Below are 21,069 nucleotides of genomic sequence, written 5' to 3' on the forward strand. Positions count from 1 at the left end.
GGGTCAGGAGAGGTCTGCCACACCATGTGGTCACCTCCGGGGCAGGCGGGGATTGAACTCATGCGGAAGTGGCTTAAGCTTCTTAGTGCAGTGCCTGAACCCGATGCGCCACCAGGGAGGGTCCTTTTTACTTTCTTGATGGTATCCTTTGAATCAAAAATGAAATAACTTTTTATGATGTCAAATTTATTTTTCTGTTTTTGTTTATGCTTTAGTGCCAAATCTTAGAAACCACTGCCTAACCCAAGGTCACAAAAATGTATTCCTATGTTTCCTCTATGAGGTATATAGTAGTAGTTCTCAGGTTAATGACCCATTTTTTAAAGTATATGGTGTGAAGCAGCCGTCCAAAGTCATTTTTAGGCATCCAGTTGTCTTAACATCACTTCTTAAGGATACTAATTTTTCCCCTACTTAGTTGTCTTGACTGATTTACATTTGGGTTAAATTAAGTTTACATTCCTAGGATAAATCCTAGTTGGTAACATGAAATCCTTTTTATATGTCAATTGATCCATTTTGTTAGTATTGTGGGGATTTTTGCATTTTTATTCATAAAGGATATTGGCCTGTAGTTTTTTTGAGGTGTCTTTATGTGTTATCAGACTAATATTTTTCTCAATAAGACAGGCCATATTTCTGGTAGTGTTTTGGGGAAGAATTTTGAAGGTCTGCTTTTATTCTCCTTTACACTTTTGGCAAAATTCTACTGTAAAGCATGTGGGCTTGAGAGAAGTTTTTTGATTACTAATTCAGTTATTTTACTTGTTATAAGCCTATTTAGATTTATTTATTTCTTCTTGAGACAGTTTTGGTGTTTGTGTCTTTCTAGAATTTTTTTCATTTCATCTAGTTTATCTAACTCATTGACATGTAATTATTCACAGTGCTCCCTTATAGTCTTTTTTATTTTGTAATGTTAGTAATGATATTCTCTCTGAATGGAGAAAGAAACTTTTGAATGGCCTGATATGAATGATTGTAGGTTGTTGAAATTAAGACAACAAAAATTAAGAATATTGAAATATTATAATTCTGAATTATTCTGAATTTTGACATTCAGAACAGACAATAGTAGGTAACTTTGTAAAATATTCTTCCTTCCCTCTGGAAAGAATAAAAAGAGGCCAGAAGCAGAACCAATACATTTCTAGCTAAAATATGCCGCAATCGGTTCAAATGAAAGAAGAAACAAATAGTTCCTAGCTGAACACACATTGTAAGTGGACCACTTAGTAGAAACTCAGTATTTCAATGAATATACTCACACAAACACACACATGCACTCTAATAAACCCATTATGATAAATTCCTAAGGCATTAACATTGTTTAAAAAATGCATTAAATCTCCTAAAATAATCTTTTGAACAGAAATTAATTCACCCCTTTATTTTTTGAGTTCAGGACCACTGGAATTCTGTATAATATGCTTTCTGAAATCACAGCATACATACTAACATAACCGCTAATTATGTAATTTTTGTTTAACCCATGACCAAAGAATCCACTTCCTTGAGTCACAAAAAGTGTCAGGCCTTAATAAAAGACTCACAAATACCTATTACATTTACTTTCTTCTTACAAACTGTATTTAGGAAAACAATCTTAGAAGAAAGCTATGTATTTTATAGCCTATGCCTTCAGTAAAATTATTCCTAAGGAAACTTTTTTTCAAAGAACCTGGGGTAATTATGATGCTGAATTCCTAAAACAAAATTCAATACAGACTTGCAAAAACTAAAGAGGACACGTTTTCAAGCCAGAACAACACCCTTTGATAGACTGGAGTGAAAACTATGGTTATGTTATCACCACACACTTGAGTAACACTATATAGTTTACAGAATATACCTTCTTGATTTTAATTAGCTTTTAGAAAAGAAATCCATGAAACAAATAGGACCAGTGGTGATACCAATCTTTATTATCCCTTTGAGGAGCAAAACGTGAGATTCTACAGGTGAGAGGGTTCTGCCCATCTCATTTAAGTGGTAGAATTGGGACCATGAGATTTGGTCCACCAACTCCACAGACTGACCCCCAAACCCATTTCTGATGCCCCATCACACAGTGACCCATGTGACGCTGCTTCCCACTTACAAAAAAGCAAGAGGCAAAAATGTAAATGCAAGATGTATGTCAGAAGTTTTCACTAATTCTCCTTAAGCTTTTTCACTGAAAGCATATTTTGAATATTTATGGTATCATTTCTTTACTAACTTTTTAAGCAACATTTGACTAAAAGCATTTTTTTTTTAATTTTAATGTGATAGTTTATTCTTACATCATTTTGTGCCTTTTCCCATCTCAGTTGTGGGCTTCCCATCACCAAATCAGGCCAGTGCACCTCCCCCCAACTTCCATTTTTAATCCCATCCCTCAATTCACCCCCATAAAATGTCTCTGGTATATAGTTGTTCATTATTATTATTATTTTCTCTCCTGGTCCTTTATGCTCCTGCTATAAGTGAAACCATCAGGTATTTTTCTTTTTCTTTCTGGCTTATTTCACTGGGCATGATCCCTTCCAGTTCCATTCATGTTGTAAAAGCATATTTTTAATAATCTTGTACTGATAACGAGTCTTTGTGACCTGCAACCTAACTATAGACTTCACAGACATGTTGAATGACCTTTAAAACTCAGTCTTTAGAGCTCAGGTTACAAGACACTGTTAAAATATTAAATATAGCTGGGAAACCCCTTTTTAGGTGCTTTGGAGATGAAATAAGTGCATATATCACTGAACAGTCTTCTACAAAACACTGATTTCAAACCACATTCTTCCTGCTCTATAGATAGGTATTTACTGTGATCAGAGATAATTGACAGCAATGACCATTGACAAAATGTTATTTTTCTATACAGATAAAAGGGCTGGAACATATCTATCCCCGGAATAACTGTTGTTCCCATCACAGCACAAAGCATTAAATCAGAACCTAACTCAAGGTGTAAGGGCACTGCAGTGTTTCCCAGGCAAAGGACAAAGTCCTTCTGATTTCTCTGATAAAGAGGTCAATGTGCAAATATTTTCTTTATCTTCACTTTCTCCTTGGAGAACCCAACATTTACTTAATCTTAAATGACTAAAGGAGTCCATGTGGTTCTAGAGACAGCATGTCCTAAATGGTCACACTCCCATGGATTAAAAAAGGAGATTGCTGTCATAAAACTAGCTTAGTGGCCAGTGGACTTTGCCCAATTAGCTATTGTTCTACTGGCACTGGCTAATCTTTGGAGGTGGGGTGCGGAAAAGATCTAAGAGAGCTCTGTCAAGGGGAGGAGGTGGAGGAGTTCATTTAAGTGTTTGATGCTCTCCCAATCCAAATCAGAGAGGTTGTATATTTAATAATCTGAGAGGTTCAAAGAGAAAGGGACATTTGCCTTTCTAAAACCTTGATCTTGGCTATGGTAGCAACTTTTTCTCAATTTTGCCTGACTGGTAGCAACTTTTTCTCAATTTTGCCTGACCATTTCCAAAAACAAAATGGCCATGCTATCAACAAAACTACAAATAGAATCATGGGGTACGAGAAGATGGAGAAGGTGCACAAGTAGACTAAGTCTGGATCTTACCTTTTGGCTTCTTCTAGGTGGCACAAATACTCATAAGCGATATTCTGTCGCCTCCTCTCATCCATCTCCTCTGCAGAGAGCCTTTCATCGTCCACAATAGCTAAAACAGAAGACAAAAACCACATTTTCATAAGACCTGTGTTCATCAATAACTACTGAAAGCAATCAACTAGCAATTGAACGTTCAGAGTCAGAGGCACTGAAACATGAAGTGCAGAAAAAATTCTGCCTTTGAATTTTATATAATTATTAAATTATGTTATTTTTAGCAAAAAAAATGTAATACTGAAGAATGGACTGAAATGAGAACAGCAATCAGATTTCATAGGCATGATGCCATAGGATTTAAACTGTCTCATGTCAATTAGAACAAGGTCTACTTGCATCAACTTTTCTTAACACATTTGCAGAGAATTAATTGGTCCAGTGGCTCAACATGGACCATTCTGGAAATTCTGGGGTTTGTCAAAGAATTTGCAAGCACCTCTGTTTTCCCAATCCTTCGGGGAATTAAGACTTCCCATTTAACCTAAATCTTATTTTACAGATGTCTCTACAAAATTCCTCCCCACATTTCTTAGCCCTTAAGAGGCTTCCTTGCTATTAACAGGTCTACAAAGAAATAAACAATGGAGATACCAAATGAGAACTTAAGCCTACACTCTTCCATAAACTTCCCTACTTAAGCCACATTTTACTGTAGAGAACAAAGCCGCCGCATTTCTGATGCACTTCCTCTCTGCAGCTTCCATAGCATCCAACTGTTCATCAGCCAACCCTTCGCTGTCTACTTCTATGACTCTTCTTTATTCATAAAAAAGACCCATTTCCTCTCTTCAAACTTTAACTTACATTCTAATGGCTACAAAATAAATTGGGTTTCTAGTTAGACTAGTCATCTAATGACAACTTATGTGTAGCAGTAATGTGGTAACACAGGGCAGAAATGTCAGTGTTTGCTTTTTTGGTTTTCAGCTGCCAACTCCAGTCAGTCATTTTCAAAAACATGACATGAGATGTGAAGATCACCCATCCATCCCTCAAATTTTGAGCTTGGAAAAAGTACAGTGTTAAACACTCAATATAGAAAAATCAGCAAAACTTCATTCTTTCTTTCTTGGTTGGTTTTATAGAATGACCCCCACAAAGAAGGGTGGGAAGAAGAAGGTGGGTCTTTCTACCAATAAAGGGACTGGGGTCAGGCAACACACTAGAAACATTCACAAGTGTATCTATTGGTGGGGGCTTCAAGAAGTGCCCCCCTAAAAGACACCCTAAAGTTTGCATTGATGGAAATGGACATTTCAGACATGGGCAATGACAACAGTTTCAACAAATATGTCTGGCCCAAAGGAACAAGGACTGTCTCATATGTATCCATACATGTCGTCCAGGAAACATAATGAGCACAAGATTCACTGAACAAGCTGTATATACTGGGCAGCTGTGGACCTGCCACTGCTTTCAAAAATCTAGAAGCAATGTGGACAAGCACTAATTGCTGAATGTCAGATAAAGTTATAAAAATCAAAGCTTCAAAGAACTCACGACATTAACTTTATAGCAAGATCAAGCATGGCAGAATACCATAAGCCTATAAATACATAGTAGAGGCTTATTTACTGAGCACTTACTTTGTTTCAAGACCTTAGGCAAAGCATATTCTATGCAGTATCTCATTTACACTCCTAACTCGAATAGGAGAGTTTATCATGGTGTACATTCAAGTAAATCAGCCAAGTGAAGGGCAGAAATAACCCCATGAGAAATATCAGGATGAACAGAGAAAACAAGAAAGGTATGTTAGAACGCTGGGAAATGTCTGTCTATGGATGAGGCAGAAAAGCAACCAGCAAGAGAGAGAGTTTAGACGAGTAAAACACCAGGACAGGCCGACGTGTAGCAAAAGGAAGGCCAAAGGAACATAAGTTTCCACAATAGCCCTTTCCCTGTTCCTGCCTTCCGTGGAGGCTCTATTTCTTAAGACAGGGAGATCTCATTCCAGACCAAGGATACCAAGAACAGCCAACAAAGATCTGTGTTTGTAAAGAACACTTCCTTTTTCTTAGTAAGCCGAATCTGATTTAAATATTAGGAGAGAGCTGGTAGGTTTATGAAGAGTTCTGAAGTTCGCCAGCAACCGTCCTCTGCAGGATTCCACATCTTCAATGTCTGTCCCCTAAACTCTTCCAACAGCCCTGAATAGCCGCCCAGACACCATTCTCCTCACTGCCATCAGAAGCATCTTCCCAACACATAGTTGTTTTTCATCTCAAAGTCTTCAGTGGAACAATGTTCTAGAGCCCTTTTTCTCTCTCCTCTGACATGATGCCTACATTTCCCTTTTTCTTTTCCTTTTTTAGATGAGGCCTACATTTTCATCATCCTCCAGGCAGCCATGTTCCAGGGCCACCCCCTTTAGCTCTGAAAGCTTTTGCCGGCCACCTTCTCTCTTCCTGGAAACACACTCAACCACTTCTCTGGTCTGATTGAGATCTCTGAAAACTTCACAAACAAAATTCCGAATCAGAATCCATATCCTCTGCTCAACACGTGGCTCACATGTTTATCAATCGTCACAGGGACCCCCCAATATCAGCCAGTCATAAATCCTTCAAATGGGATTTTTTAGAGGAAAGGACCCTTGTTTCACCTTTATTTCTCCCTGGTGTCTATCATTGCTTCTTGTGCATAGAAATATCTGCTAAAAGTTACCTTCCAAGTAAGCTCGCCATCACATCATAATGAACATTGAAAATTATGATTTACTTATCCTAGGTTTTCTTAAAAGATACCTGGCATGTCCACATAGTCTCTAATCTTCGATCTCCACTCTTCCTAACATGTATCCCCAGAACCCCATGACTTCCAACTACTCATTTTCATTTCAGTTTGAAGACCTTTCCCTTTCTGAACACATTAAAACTTGAGAACAATATAAAACCTTTAGCGGGTATTTCTGTTCTCATTTACCAACCCTGACTCTTAAGTATGAGCACTGGGGTCATATTTACAAGAAGCACCTACCATCACCTGCCTTCCAACCTTGCACAACCCACCTAGGATGTGGCAGAAGCCCAAGCAACACTCAGTCCCTAGGACTCTCTACAGTCACCAGGTCACCTCCACAAGCCACACAAGATTCCACAAGCCCAGGAGAGCTGTTGAGGGGCTGTCAAACTCCAACATCACCCTATCCAAGGAGAAGATTTGCTTAAAATTAAAATATACATCGCCCTACACCTAAAACTTTAAATTGCAATTGCAACATATTAGCCATAACTAATGGAATTCTATTCCTTAAGGCTCAAGTAGAGGGGCACTTCTTCCCAAGTCTTCCTTGATTATCTTCACTCAATGCCCTCTCTCCTGCACTCCTAATGGATGCATGCAAACCCCCAGAAGACATCTCTGGGTGTCCAAGCTTCCTTGTTCATATAGCCATAAAGATATGTGAAAAAATGTCTTTTATCGGAGAAGATTAACAAAGAATTAAATTCTTTAAATTAAGTAAGTCCAGTTTACAGGCTAAAATAAGAACCTAGTCATTATGGCACAAATACAGTGTCAATCCATAGACTTTACTCAGCTCATAGATTCCATAGATAGGGCACAAGTTAAAGCCGTGGGTTGGGGCAGGGAACAGGGAACGGAGCAAAACAAATACAGTTTGCCTTTAGGCTTCTCTACACACACCCTTTCCTTCCCTTCTGACCCTCAAATCACCACCCTTCAAGTCACACACTTTAGGCACCCTTCCTTTATTCAGTGTCAGGGAATGCCATATTGTCAAATGCCAAAGTAGAGAGTTTGAGAGAGCTGTGTTCATAGAAAATGCTAACCCTGTGTAAACCTTCTAGGTCATTCAAGTCACTTACAAATATTTCAAGTCACTTACAAATATTTCTGTATTACCCAACATTTACTAAGTAGCCACTTCTGACAGGAGCCACTGGTATGGATAATAACTGTGGCCACTTAAAGAACCATTGTGAAGCTGATAAAGAATTCACTTAGAGTAGGACTTTACTCCCCATGAATTACATTTCTACGTTATGGATGGTTCTTAAGGTCAGTCTGGGAGACAGGCACTATCTCCTTCTTAAAATCGAGGAAACTAAGGTCAATCATCTGTGGTAATGGGCTAGGTGGACAGCAAAGCCAGGCTGAGCTGAGTCCCTGACGCTGCAGACCCCCTGCTCTTTGTCACACTGCTGCTAAAGCCAAGCAAGATGGAAAGGGCATTTGTCGTTACCAAGGGGTTAGATCATTTAAGTGGCTTCAGAATTGCTTTTATTGTAAAGCAACTTGATCAGTGATTTTCTCCGAAATTCATCTTAACTTGTTCCCCTGACCCTAAGAACACACAAACGTTACAAAGGGCACAACTTCCTGAAGTATAAGGAATTCAAAATATCCCATTATAATGTCAGCTGACAACAGTCTGGGGCAGTAGTATTCTATGGGAACCACATAGGGTAAGGTTTGTTCAGAAGTTTAAGGAACAGAATGAAGAACATGTTGGAAGAGAGGACTTTGAAAGAACTGTGAGTTGCAGACAGAAGGTATATTAAGGAGTCCATTTTCCAAAATCCAATGTAGAAATAGTTCAAGACCTACGTCACTCATTAAGGAGTGGCTAAGTAACTCATCAATTTCATCTTCTCCTTCCCTTGACACACAGAGACATCAAGCCCACCAGATCTTAAGCATTAAAATTCCTTCACCTGTTTAACAAATACTTGAGTGGCTGCTCTGTGCCTATCCTAGGGACTGACAACAAAGTGACAAATATGACACATTAAGTTCATTATGAAGTTATTATAAACAACAGAAAGTCTGGCATGAATACAGACTGCTTGTGGAGGGATATACTGAAGGGAGGGCTAGCAAGAATGTAAAAAACCAAGGCTGGGAATCTACTTTATAAAAGGGCACTATTTAATGTGTTTCCCTTCAAGGAAAGGCTGGAGATTCAGAAAATCATAGGACTCATCAATTGATAGAAACATGCCACAAGTTAGCAGAACAGTACATGTTGTTATTCTGTGTGACGCAAAATTTCTGACTATCCTTGCTTGTCTTTGAGTCACCTTGTTAAGAGTTGGGGCCAGCTTTTTACTTGGGACAGAATACCTAGATGGGGGCTCTCCCTGGTGGCACAACAGGTTAAAGCACCACATTCTGAAGCCACTGCAGCACAAGTTCCATCCCCAGCCAGGGAGCTGACCCACATGACATGGCAGACCTCTTCTGACCCACCCAATGCTACCCTCAGCAGTGTACTTTGTCATTCTGCCTGTTCTGCTCCCCACTCTGTCTCTGGTGAATCCTCTCACCCACCACACCTCTGGCCTGTACCCCAGTTCTGTATGCATAAATAAACCTTAAAAAAAAAAGAAAAGAAAAGAATACCTAGGTGGGTATTCCCACACTTTCAGAACTTAAAAAGTGGTTACTAGAGATGGCAAGTATAGCCCAAGAAAGACATTAGAAGGGAAAGAACTGACTTCAAGACCTTCAGACTGCAGCAGGGGATGGCTGTGAGCTGTAACAATGAGAGAATCCACAAGTCCAAAATTTCCACTCAGTGTATACACACAGTAAATGTAACCCATGATGTATTGTTCTGGCTTCATGCCAATTTCCTGAAACATTTCATAGCTAGTTAGTCTTAAGCTGCAAGGGAACCTAAGATCAATGCAATCTTTAGAAAAATAGGCAAATCTGAGGCTGAAGTTGTTACCAACCAGACACACTCTAAAGAATCAGAAACGACAGTTCTGATTCTGATTCTGATTCTGACTTTGTATGTTGAAAACATGGGCTGTATCAAGTCACAAGACACTGAGCATGAGGCTGGCGTGTCATTCAACTGAATCCTGACCAAGGACCTCAGGCAGAGTAGTTGTTGAGTAAAGGCTGAATGGATGCTCAGCTTTGTGTTGGAAAGGCACAGAGGCTCTGTCCTTCGAGCTCTCCACCAAGCTCAGCACCCTGATGGTAACAGTCATACACTCTAGATGCTAGAGGGAACTTTGAAGGCCTCCACACCTTTCCTGGAACTTCTTCCCAGCACACATGTCTAGGTTACACACCAACGTCAGAGGATTTTCAGGTTAGACAAGGATCTAAGAGACGTGTGGCCACCTTCACAAAGACAAAATCCCCAATTTTCCCAGTCCAGCACTAGGAGAATTTTCTAAGTGGGGGAAGAAGTACAACATACACTAAATATACATGGTTTACTAACAAGAGTTAAAAGTCCCTGGTTGGCTACTGGTCTTACGTTTTCAGTAAGGTCACTACAGTTCAGATAGGAGTTAGATAGAAGTTAGATACAGTTCAGATAGAAGTTTCTTTGTTGTAATTATTCAGGGAAATAGAGAAGTACTTCAGGCTTGGTGAAAACAACTAATTCTTTTCTGCAAATATGCTTTAGATGTACACAGCACTAAACTACATACAAAAGAGATTTCTTTGATCCCGCTCTGATACAAAAATCCACAAACTTTTTCCACCAAGAGTGTGATTTGATTTGAGCAACTAAGATAGCACCTGTTTCTACCAAAACAGTATTTTAAAGCCCACTACACCTAGTTCACATAAAAGAATAAAATCAATTTTGGTCCATTATGCAAAGTTTAACAAGAATGTCTAGGTTTTTGGGTTTTTTGTTTTTTTTTTAAATCTTGAGGGATTTTCCTGATGGTGCAGGGGTTGAAGCCTCAGTGCTATCAAGCTATCACTAGCTACTGTAGCCTGAGTTCGATCCCCGGACAGAGAAGTGACCCATATGGTAGAGCAGACCTCTCCTGCCTCAAACCTGCTGCTCCCCACAGCAGTGTACTTCTTTAGTTGGCCTGTTCTGCTCCCCACTCTGTCTCTGGTGAACCCTCTTACCCCTCCTCCCCCCGCACAGTCTATATCCCTATTCTTCTATGCATAAATAAATGAATCTTAAAAATTAATAATCTAGAAACTCAAAGCAGACCATGTAGTTATGAAGGCCCATGTCAAGCTGCAGACTTGGACCAGAGGAGGGGTCTATCCAAGATTTTGGTCAATTTAGAAGAATTAAAGGCAATGATTCCTAGATGTGCTATTTCTTCGAATTATAACTTTGAAAAAAAAAAACATTTTGGGAACCAAACTACCTCTTTTGCCATCAAGTAGGCAGAGGGAAAATTCCATTTGTTCACTGCTTGCGCCTACACACTTCGTCATTCCCCCTCATATCTCAGTAAGGAAGAATGGAGTGTCAAGTTTCCAAGTCCAATTTAAAATTTTTAACTCCAACAGCTAAAATTACAGAAGGTAATTGTAAAATCTTTAGTTTGGACGAGCTGCTACTATTTTTATAAGAAGAGAAAAGAATTCAACTCATCTCTACTTGGGTATGAACCTTTTATGCATAAAATGATCAACACAAAATGCTCCCAAATTATTTAGAGCCAGGCCAAAAATGATTCTCCCTGTTCTTCATATACAATGAGAATTTTAAGGACACAGAGGCTTACTAAAATCCCACAGGAATCAGGATCTATCACAAATGCTAAGCAGTCTTAGCAGGTTATAAAAGACAATCACTCATTTTTCAAGAGTAGTAAGTCCCTGCTAATACTGTCCCTTTGCCTCTCAAAAACTATTCCAAAAAATCTAGAATAGTAGAGAATATTTCTATAGAGCTTAGTGCACTAGAAGACCAGAAATACAGGTTTATCCTGCTATGCAAAAGTAAAATGTTCCTGTTTGGTATGGTTCGATAGGTTATTTTTGGGGTCTAGAAAAGCTGTTATTATTCACTTATATACCAAAAAAAAAAAAAAAAAGATTGAGCATTCCAGACCCCTCCAAAATAAGACACCAAATCATACCAAATAGAAATGTTCTACTTTTAGATAGTGAGGGAAACCTCTAGTGGGTATTCATCCAAAATTTCCTTAACTATCAAAGTAACCACAAATAGTTCAATAGTAGGTATAAGAAAATAATACAAGCTTTTACTTATGAGTATGACTTTTTTCTGTACGTCTTGTGTATATATTTCTTCTTATTTCTCTAATTGGTTTGCGTATTTTGTGATTTATGCTTGAAAAACAGCAGAGATTGACAGCTAATGAGCATTTACTCTGTGCCAGATAGTTTACCTCTGTTATCACTCAGTTCCTGCATCCCCTTCAAGGTAGGAATTTGAATCTCAACTTTGATGCTGGGAAACAAGCTCAGTAAGGTTAGTTAATTCATGTTTATGCAGAACTAAAGTCATAAAGAAGGTTCAGTGGCAGAGAATGAATTTAGAACAACGGATTCCAGCGTTCCAGTCTCTGCCATAGGCTAGTGCCATGGGCCCCTGTGTGTAAATGTTTGATGAGCCCAGCAGCCAGTAGGCTCTTTTGATGGTATTGCCGACAACTCATAATCAGCAGATAAATTTTTGTGACTTGCTTCCCGCTGGAAACCATACAAAGCAACACTACTCTACTGAATAAGAATAGAAAGTAAAATTATAGGCTTATTGCTCAGAGATAGAGAACTCTCAAAAGCAGTCCTTTTCCAAAGGATCATATTCAATATTGCCAAGTTAGACTATATGAGGAATAAAAGAGTTGAAACAAGACCAAAACAGAATAAAGTTACTTACACACTAGAGCACAGAAATAAACAGTTATGGGATAGACAAATACTGAGAACACACTGGAGAAAATTTAAAGTTTTTTTATCTTTTTATCCTCTATTCTGCTCCTACTTCCTCTCTTAGGTGAATTTCTGCATACTCTAACAAAGATATCTACTAAATAGGGGTGACACTGTGCCTGTAACACTGTTTACATTTAGTCTGTCATGGACAGTCATGCATAAGTTAACTAGACTATTCTCTCACCTGTAAAATGGGAAGAAAACTGTAGCTCTCCCAAGTCTGTGTTTTTGTCTTTTTTAACGATATATTAATTGTGTTTAATCATATATTAAACATGTGAAATGTTTTAAATTACTTAATAGGTAATGGCAGGTATAGTCATTTACTAAGTACGCAAATTATAACAAGCAAAATGATGTACAGAATGGTCAAAACTAAAGAATGCTATCAGCTGGTTCTTCAGAGATAACTGATTATCTCATTCCTGCCTCACTTTGGCACCTCTCTCCCATCTAATTGCCAGGCTGAATGCACTGTAAGTTGTATAAACTGAAAAAAAATCACAATTTTAATTTCATACACATATACACATACTATATACACCTGCTTTTATGATAACGAGATAGTTATGTTTATCTAAATTTACTAGATAAAGTTATGATAATGGGGGGGTGAAGTCTAAAAGGAAATATCAAGATAGTAATAATTAAACTTTTTCAAAATGGAGGGTTCTGGGTTGCTGTTTTTCTTAATTTTTTTGATTCTTACACATTTTCAAATATTCTATTAGCTGCACGGGTCACTTTAATATATTTATATCAGAAATAGTGAAAAATTACATTTATTTGCAAGTTAAGTTACAGCAAAATAAAATAGGTTGAGGAAGAAGCCTTACTGCAGAGCCATGGCAAAGCGTAATTTTCATGCACCATGCACCTAACTGATCCATTTGCACTTGTAGTCAAGTTTGACAGGCATTCAAAATATATGACGAATATGTAGTCCACTTTATTGTGCAAAAATGAAAGTCAAAGAGGTTAAAAACAATAAATATGAAGATGACTCAGGCCCTACCACCCTATTAGAAGACTGCTGCCTAGGCAAATAACTTGATTATAATTAGCTGATGAGGGCAAACAGGTAGGGTAAGAGGTAGGTGAAATGAGATGACCAGAAGCAACCTACTCTGGAGAAGGAAGAGAAGGCTGCAGCAAGTCCATGTGACATGAGACCTTACAAGTTTGAATTAGAACAGAAACACACTGATGATTTGCCAGGGCAGAATTTGGCAACGGAATGAACAGGATGAAGAAGAGCATGGTCTGGGGGAAGAAAAAGGAAGCCGATAAGTAGCAGCCACCTCATTTTGTGACTCTGAGGATGGAGGTGGAAATTGCACATGGCTTAGCACCAGAAAGTTACCCCAGTATGCTAATTTACAAAAAAGACAAGTTTGCATAATTAAACAGAAAAAATTAAGGAAGCATCCCACTGTTCCAGGGATACACTAAGGAGCTGACTTGAAATCTAAATCTTGCATTTAGATGAGAATTTTAAGTGATGCAACAGTCTCAGAAGGCTGCAATGGAGAACAGAAGGTGCTATTAATGCAAGCATATGTTGTTTGTTAGTGAGTATGAATTAACACATGATTCGGGGCAGTCCGTTTTTAAGACATGCCAAAAACTCAGCTCTCAGATGGATCATACTATGCAAATGGGGCTTTGTCGACAATATAGTCATGGTTCAAGATGAGATTTCAACTTCATCTTGACTAATGCATAATGCACTTTAGGCTAGCTCTCATGAACAAGGTGCTTTTCTGGTTTTTAATTTGGACACAAAAATCAGCATCAGTTCCCATATTTTGGGTTTGTGAGAAATCGTAATATACTATATTGGTGCCATCATTACACAGCAGGACTTGAACCAAGTATGTTGGGCGCTTACATATCAGAGAAGTCAGATACGTTTATACAGTGCTAACACAAACTGTCTTATACAACTATAAAACCCATTAGCTAGTATTATTATCTCCACTTGAGAAAATGGGGGTGTTTTCTCAAGGCTTCAGAGGTAGGTTTCACAGCTGGTTTGTATTCAAACCAACTTGATTGGTTTTTATGAAACATTTTAAGGTACCCTATTACATTAGCGCAAACATATTTATCTTTTATGTCAACAGTACAGGGAGCAGTAGGAGGAAATGGAAGGGCAGACAGGGGAAGTTGGGTTGGCAAGAGTGGGTGAAGAGAATGTATACAAACTATGACTGTAAACTACTTGGAAAGAGTATAAAATACCGTGGGAAAAGCTGTCTTTGAGGAAAGAATTTATGCACCTAGGGAACAGAGCTAAAAACATTTTAGTATTGCCTTATCATGTGCTTCGTGTTCTAACGCTAAATATGGATGCTCATGCTAAGTGGATGGCACCAGGTTTGGGGAATCAGCATTCTTGGAAATACACGGAAACACACCAAGATTCTCGGATATGATTCTTCAGACCAAAACTCAAAGACCTTGATACAACATACAGGAAAACAACCTGCCTCAGACGTAAATAACTGACTTACTCCACACGTTCCTTTCTTGCCTGGGACCACAGTGCTGTGTGTGAATCCCCCTGTGCCACAAGGCCACTGCAGTCCAGAGCAGAGGGCCAAACTGAGTGTCAATCACTAGCTGCTTAGAGGATTTGAATACAACTTCAGAATGAAGTCATAGTTTCTACCCAAGACAAAAAAGCCCTGCCAGCATTTGTGCAGCAGAAGTGTCCACAATGTTGAAGCCAAGTGATGGAAATGCATTCTTATTAGTGGTCCAGTAGGTGAAAAACGCTGGCAGAGAATGATGGCAATACAGACTCTGAACGTGCCTCCCAAATGCCTTATAATTAAAACCAATAAATACAACAACAGAATGTGTTTCTTTTGGTATGTGACAAAGTTTCTAATGGCTAAATAGTTACAATGCCTGTCAGGGATGGGGCTGTAGAAGGCTTCTTTGCTCACAATCTTTACAATCTAACAGAAAACACATTTAACACTGGAAGTTAGAAAGTCCCTTTGGAAAAAAGCCCAAACTAATTATAGGGCAAACAACAACAAAAACTAGCGGGCGGCGAGGGCTAGAGATTATTCAATGATGGGATTAACCAGAGTATCTTAAGTCAGGTATGAAGGAAGAGAGGAAGAAGTTTGGGGGGAGAGAGGCAGGGCAGGGGAGAGAGACAAGGGTGAGGAAACTGCCTGTGCACATCAAGATATACTTTTGTTCTTTTCTACCCCATTGCAAAGCTTTCAAAGACTCCACTTAATGGAAACATCCCCACGTGAGGCTATCCTCCAACCCTCCCAGAAGCCTCTAAAACTTCTTGAGAAGGGGAACTGGCAGAATGCCCAGGCCGTTTAACAGTCATTTCTAGCAGTGCAGTTGAAAGAAGTACAGTTGTTTGATGACATTGAGAAGACCAGAAGACAGCTCATCACCAAGGACCTGGGCAGACTTTCAATCTATTGATGAACCATCTTTCAACAAAGTTGAACTGGCATAGCTAATAACACATAATTGCAATAGAACTGTACACTGGGCATCAGTTGTCGAGTCACTGACATCAATTACTGTCATCACTATTAATTTTAATACTCAAACCAAGTTCCTTGTTCCGTTAGCACACCAGTATTCAGAGACAAGGACTTGCTCTCCCTCTGAATATGTTCTGAGTTGCAGCCATGGGATATGTAGATGGAGATTAAAGATAACAGCCCTGGATCTGCTCTGCAAAATCCTTGGCTCTCTGTTCCCTCCCCCACGGCCCCACCCACTGCCATCTGGACACCTCTACTTGTGGGAGAGCCTGAACAGCACACCACGTGGGTTTTTGCTCTCTGAGGTCTATTCCTTAAGAATGGTCTTGGGTAGCTCCAGATCCTCCTCCAACAAGCCTTCCCTCTCATCTTGACATCATGTGGGAAGGCCGTTATCTTGACCTCCAGGTGGATGATAATTTCAGGTCTCTCGTCCTCTCTCTCTGAGACCTGCCTAACCCCTTTCTTGTGGTTTCCCCCCGGAAGATGCCTTAGATTTGTGGCAAGCTTTCAGGTTGCAGCTGCCCTGTTTTTGAGCCATGCATGACTGGCTGGATACTTGCCCATTGGGGGAGTGTGGGTAATTTTCAGAGTTTGATCAGCAGTCTGTTATTTGAAATCATTTATTTTGTTCTTTCTCATTCTAAGCAAACTAATTAAAGATTTTTCACACTAGACTCTGCTTTTTTTTTTTTTTTTTGCCTTTGCATATGGAGATGGCCAGGATTCTTGTAGATCATGCACCCTTAATAGTTTGGGGTCCCTGAATATTTCTTTGTCATATGTTTATAGCTAGAGGTCAGAGAAGAGGTCCAGAAAGCAAAGAATGATGGCTGTGAGTTATAGCACTTAGAAACCTTGCTACATTAGTAAGAGAGGCTGCAGTTGAGGGGCTGGTAGAACAGCTGATGAGGCTTTGTCTCCTTAGCAGCTACATTTCCCCAGCCAGCCCCAGAGTCTCTTCACTGCAAATTTTCTCAGCCCTGGTATAATCATATATGACCCAGAACTATCCTATGATATTGGTGTTTTCCTATTTTAGGGATGTAAAAACAGACCTGGGACAGTCAATCTTTTGTCCAAGATCACAGCTAACATATTTAGAACACAGTCCTGGGCCCTCCCTGGTGGTGCAACTGGTAAGGACACTGCAGCGCAGGCTGGCTGCAGCAGCTTCCGTGTGAGTTTGATCCCTGGCACGGGTGACCCACATGGTGCGGCAGGCCTCTCCTGACCCGCCCACTGCTCCCCTCAGCAGTGTACTTCATCATTCTGCCTGTTCTGCTCCTCACTCAGTCTCTGGTGAATCCTCTCACCACCCCTGCACCTCTGGCTTGTACCCCAGTTCTGTATGAATAAATAAATAAATCTTTCCAAAAAAAAAAAAAAGAGCACAGTCCTGCAAGAGTCTAACTCTTACCTGGCACACTAACCAGATTTTTGCATCCTTCCTCCAATTCCATACCCCACTCAAGCTTCCCAAACTGAGTATAAATAGACTTCTCTACAGAAAAATAACTCTAAATGCAGAAGAGAGTAAGTAGAAGGAAGAAGAGGTGAAGAAAACTGTCCAGGGACACAGTTCAGCAGGACCAGCCTAATTTCAGCCTCACCCTTTAAAAACCATCCATTTTGTATTCTACTCCACGGTGGAGCTCTGTTCACTATTTAAATATAAGCAGCTCTCACATCCAAACTAAAGTAAAACTGGCATTCTGAGAGGTGTCATGGGCCCTGCAGGCTGCATGGGCCCACACGCTACCAGCACGGAGGTCTCAGGGAACGCAAGTCGCTTCCTCTCAAACTGGCACCGATGCCAGCTTAGCTCACACTTGGCTGCACATGTGCCAGCGGCTTAGAGAACCAGCTGGGAGGTGTCATTCCCAGGGAGCAGCTCGTTCGAGTCACTTGACCCCTTATTCCAGTCGTGCTTGAGGGTCTGGCTCTGCCCCAATCACCACCCGTGGCTGTGATCCACAGGGCTCTCCAGAATTAGGAACAGATGTGACCCTCTTAGCACAACTGTACTCTTGGTACCCACTGAAACTGTGTTCACAAAGTAGGAGAGCACGTTAAGAGGAAAAAATGCAGGTCCAGGGAGAACCAGAACTTTGTCTTCCCATCTACTTTCCCACATCTTTTTTCAGGATGGGCTGGGGTTTTTTTTTTTAAGATTTATTTATTTATGCATACAGAACTGGGGTACAGGCCAAAGGTTCAGGGGCGGCGAGAGGCTTCACCAGAGACAGAGTGGGGAGCAGAACAGGCTGACTGACGAAGTACACTGCTGAGGGGGTCAGTGGGCAGGTCAGGAGAGATCTGCCACGCCATGTGGTCACCTCTGGGGCAGGCAGGGATCGAACTCATGCTGAAGTGGTGTTAGCTTCTCAGTGCTGTGCTTTAACTGGCTGTGCCACCAGGGAGGGCCAGGATGAGATGGTTTTGTGCTGGTGCTCCAAGCCTTGACACATTCAAGTTGTCCGGTACTTTTGCAAGATGGGTTTACTCAAATCTGGTAGACAAAACTGAGTAAACTCACTCTCTACACTCAACAGAAACCAAAATGTTCTCTGATTCTAATGAAGTTTTTGGCATCAGCTTATTCATGCTGACTTGCCTTTCTCCTGGAAAGTAAAGAGCAACAGGAGCAGAGAGCAGGGGCAGAGGGTGGGAACAGTGGAGCAGGAAACACCGTCAGGCTTCCGGTACAAGTTTTGCTGGTAAATATTAATTAGTCAGTATCTGATCACCCAGCTTTCCCAAATCTTCTCTAAGCAAAACACTTTACTCATCCTTCTCTCTCAACAACTTAACAGACACTAATATTAGACCACTGGTTGCTAAATAAATTTATCCAGTATTTTTAGGTCTAAAAATATATTGAAAACAGTAAATAGCAGATGTCAGTGAGGATGTCAAGATACTAGAACTGCCAGGTGCAGTGGCAGAGACATAAAGTGCTACATCCACGATGGAAAACTATAAAGTGCCTCTTCAAAACATTAGACAAAGAATGACCTTATGAACCATCTTCTGGTGATTACCGAACACTGGTCAAAGAAGGAATTCAAACAGTTATTTGTATACCCATGTTAATAGCAATGTTATTTGCAAGAGCAAAAAGGTGGAAGGAGCCCAAGTGTCTAATAACATATAAATAGATACACAAATATGGCATAAACATACAACAGGTTATTAGCTCAAGGCGGGCCTGACACTGCCACAGTACGGAGGGCCTGGGGAACATCATGCTGGGTGGAGAGACAGCCACAAAAGGACAAATTCCATAAAATCCCACTTCGATGTGGTACGCAGGGCACTCAGAATGTAACAAATGATAAGGATCTTCTAACTCCATTATTCTACACTGTAAGATCACCTACTATAAGGAAGAGACTCCTTCCCCCCATTCCTTTACTTAATGCATTTGCGGATTTTATGTTCAATCCTGCATCTTCATTTCAAAAATCAACATAAGGGAATATGGATCAAAGTGATTCCAAAATAGAGGCGGAAAGCATCTAAGAAAGGCTGAACGTTTTATACAAGTATCTCATAAAAGTAGTCTAGAAACTGCCCAATAAATGTGCTAAACTGTCAGCCGTAAAGTTCACAGCTCAACACCTGCTCTATGACAAAAACCTGGGTGTAGTCCAGATAGGCAACGCCATGTCCCACAGCAGCTGCCGCTGGTCAACGGACGAGGCTTTGCGCTAGCGGCCTGACTGATCACCCAACAACTCTATCAGGAAAAAAACCCTAATTCCCAGAGGATGAGACAAGGCCCAGAGGAAGGAGGGACAAGCCCAAGAGTTCAATCAGGCCAGATTCAGCCTCCTCACGTGTGGCCCTGCACACCTGCGTTCATAAAACAGGACAAAGGTGAACTGGAAAGTTGGTACATATGCCTTAACCTTTTGTGTATCATGATTATATTGAGATGAGGTTCTATAATGATCAGATGATTTAAAACTCTGGAAAATATTAACTTGTATATGTTTTCTCGCTATAAACTGTGGCATTCCCATGGTGGTAGACCCTTCCAGAGCAATTTTCAACCAGGATGTGGTTTATTTAAACTTTCCTTAAACTTTCCTATAGCTCCTTAGACTCAAGCAAAATGAATTTAGTCTTTACTCCTGTTGTTAGATGATTGTAAATTTTAAGAAAAGAGGGGAGGAGGAGGGATTTTATGTGCATCATGACTCAGGTAGGCAAAGAGAGATGTTTACACACACACCATGTTAAAACCCTTCAACCCAAGCGTGGGTGGCATGAGTGATCAGGTGCATTCTCATACCTGCCCAGAGGCTCAAAAATTACACAGTTCATCAGTTTGTGTGAAAAAGATTCTTTCTGCTCCCCATTACAAACAATACCATGCACACAACTTAGGACTGCAGCTATTAGTATGCTACAGCAATCCAAACAACATAACATACAGGTACATGTTATGATGAAACCATCCATGTTCTAACCCAGTTTTACTATGACAGCATTTTCTTTCAAGGAAATTAGATTGGACTACTGGAATCTAACTTCCAGTTAGACTTTTTATAGCAGATCATAACACAGGTTTTTATTTTACTTGGGAGAGTGGGAAAAAGTATGACAACATTCCCTATAGATAATGTAAGCAACAGAGTAGAAATATTTGTCAGCTCAGGCTTTATAATCCACTCCCTTTTTACAGTTCCCTGAACCTTCTCCAGTGGTTCTGGACAACCCTGTGTTCATGTCTCCCCTGGAGGGGCTCAGGTCACACCGCTCAGAATTCAGCCACCTCATCTGTGCATGATGTAGGCGTTGGGCACTAGTTTCTGGCTACCTCCATTCCTTCTTCCCACAGCCATTCCCCAGCCAGGGAGTAGGTTTTTCTGATCCCCATTTTGTGAGCAGAACAGCTCTTCCTGAGCCCTAGAGTTAATGCAGGGAGAGCGAGGTGCCACTTCCTACCCCTCATCACAGGCCTGAATGTACCATCTGTGCCATCCTGCCGCGACTCCCACTCAGCACTCAGGCGTTTGGATGCCCTCTTTATTTATGGCACAAGGGGATTTCTCTTTCTTGCTTTCTTAAGGGAGGCAAATCTTGCCTTAATTTTGGTATCTTCTATGTGTCCAGTGCAAGAAGGATGCTCGTCTCTAACAGCTCAGTCCACCAAGTCAACCAGAAGGAAGGGGAAGCCACAAAGTGTTTACTGACACTTTGCCAGCTGAGGGCCCAGAAGCACAGAAGGTTGTGGCTGGGTGGCCCAAG

The 21,069-nt window shown here is 40.4% G+C and overlaps 1 protein-coding gene across 1 annotated transcript in view; it reads right to left on the reverse strand.

Moving 5' to 3' along the window:
• Positions 1-21,069, reverse strand: part of IQGAP2 (IQ motif containing GTPase activating protein 2) — a 249,428-nt gene that overhangs the window by 207,694 nt on the left and 20,665 nt on the right. The window contains exon 2 of the mRNA XM_012721764.1: positions 3,581-3,680. Within this exon, the coding sequence (XP_012577218.1) occupies positions 3,581-3,680 (100 nt within the window). The remainder of the gene's footprint in view (positions 1-3,580; positions 3,681-21,069) is intronic.

This window comes from Condylura cristata, unplaced genomic scaffold, assembly GCF_000260355.1.
Source record: "Condylura cristata isolate star-nosed mole 26May11 unplaced genomic scaffold, ConCri1.0 scaffold00007, whole genome shotgun sequence".
NCBI classification, from domain to species: Eukaryota; Metazoa; Chordata; class Mammalia; order Eulipotyphla; family Talpidae; genus Condylura; species Condylura cristata.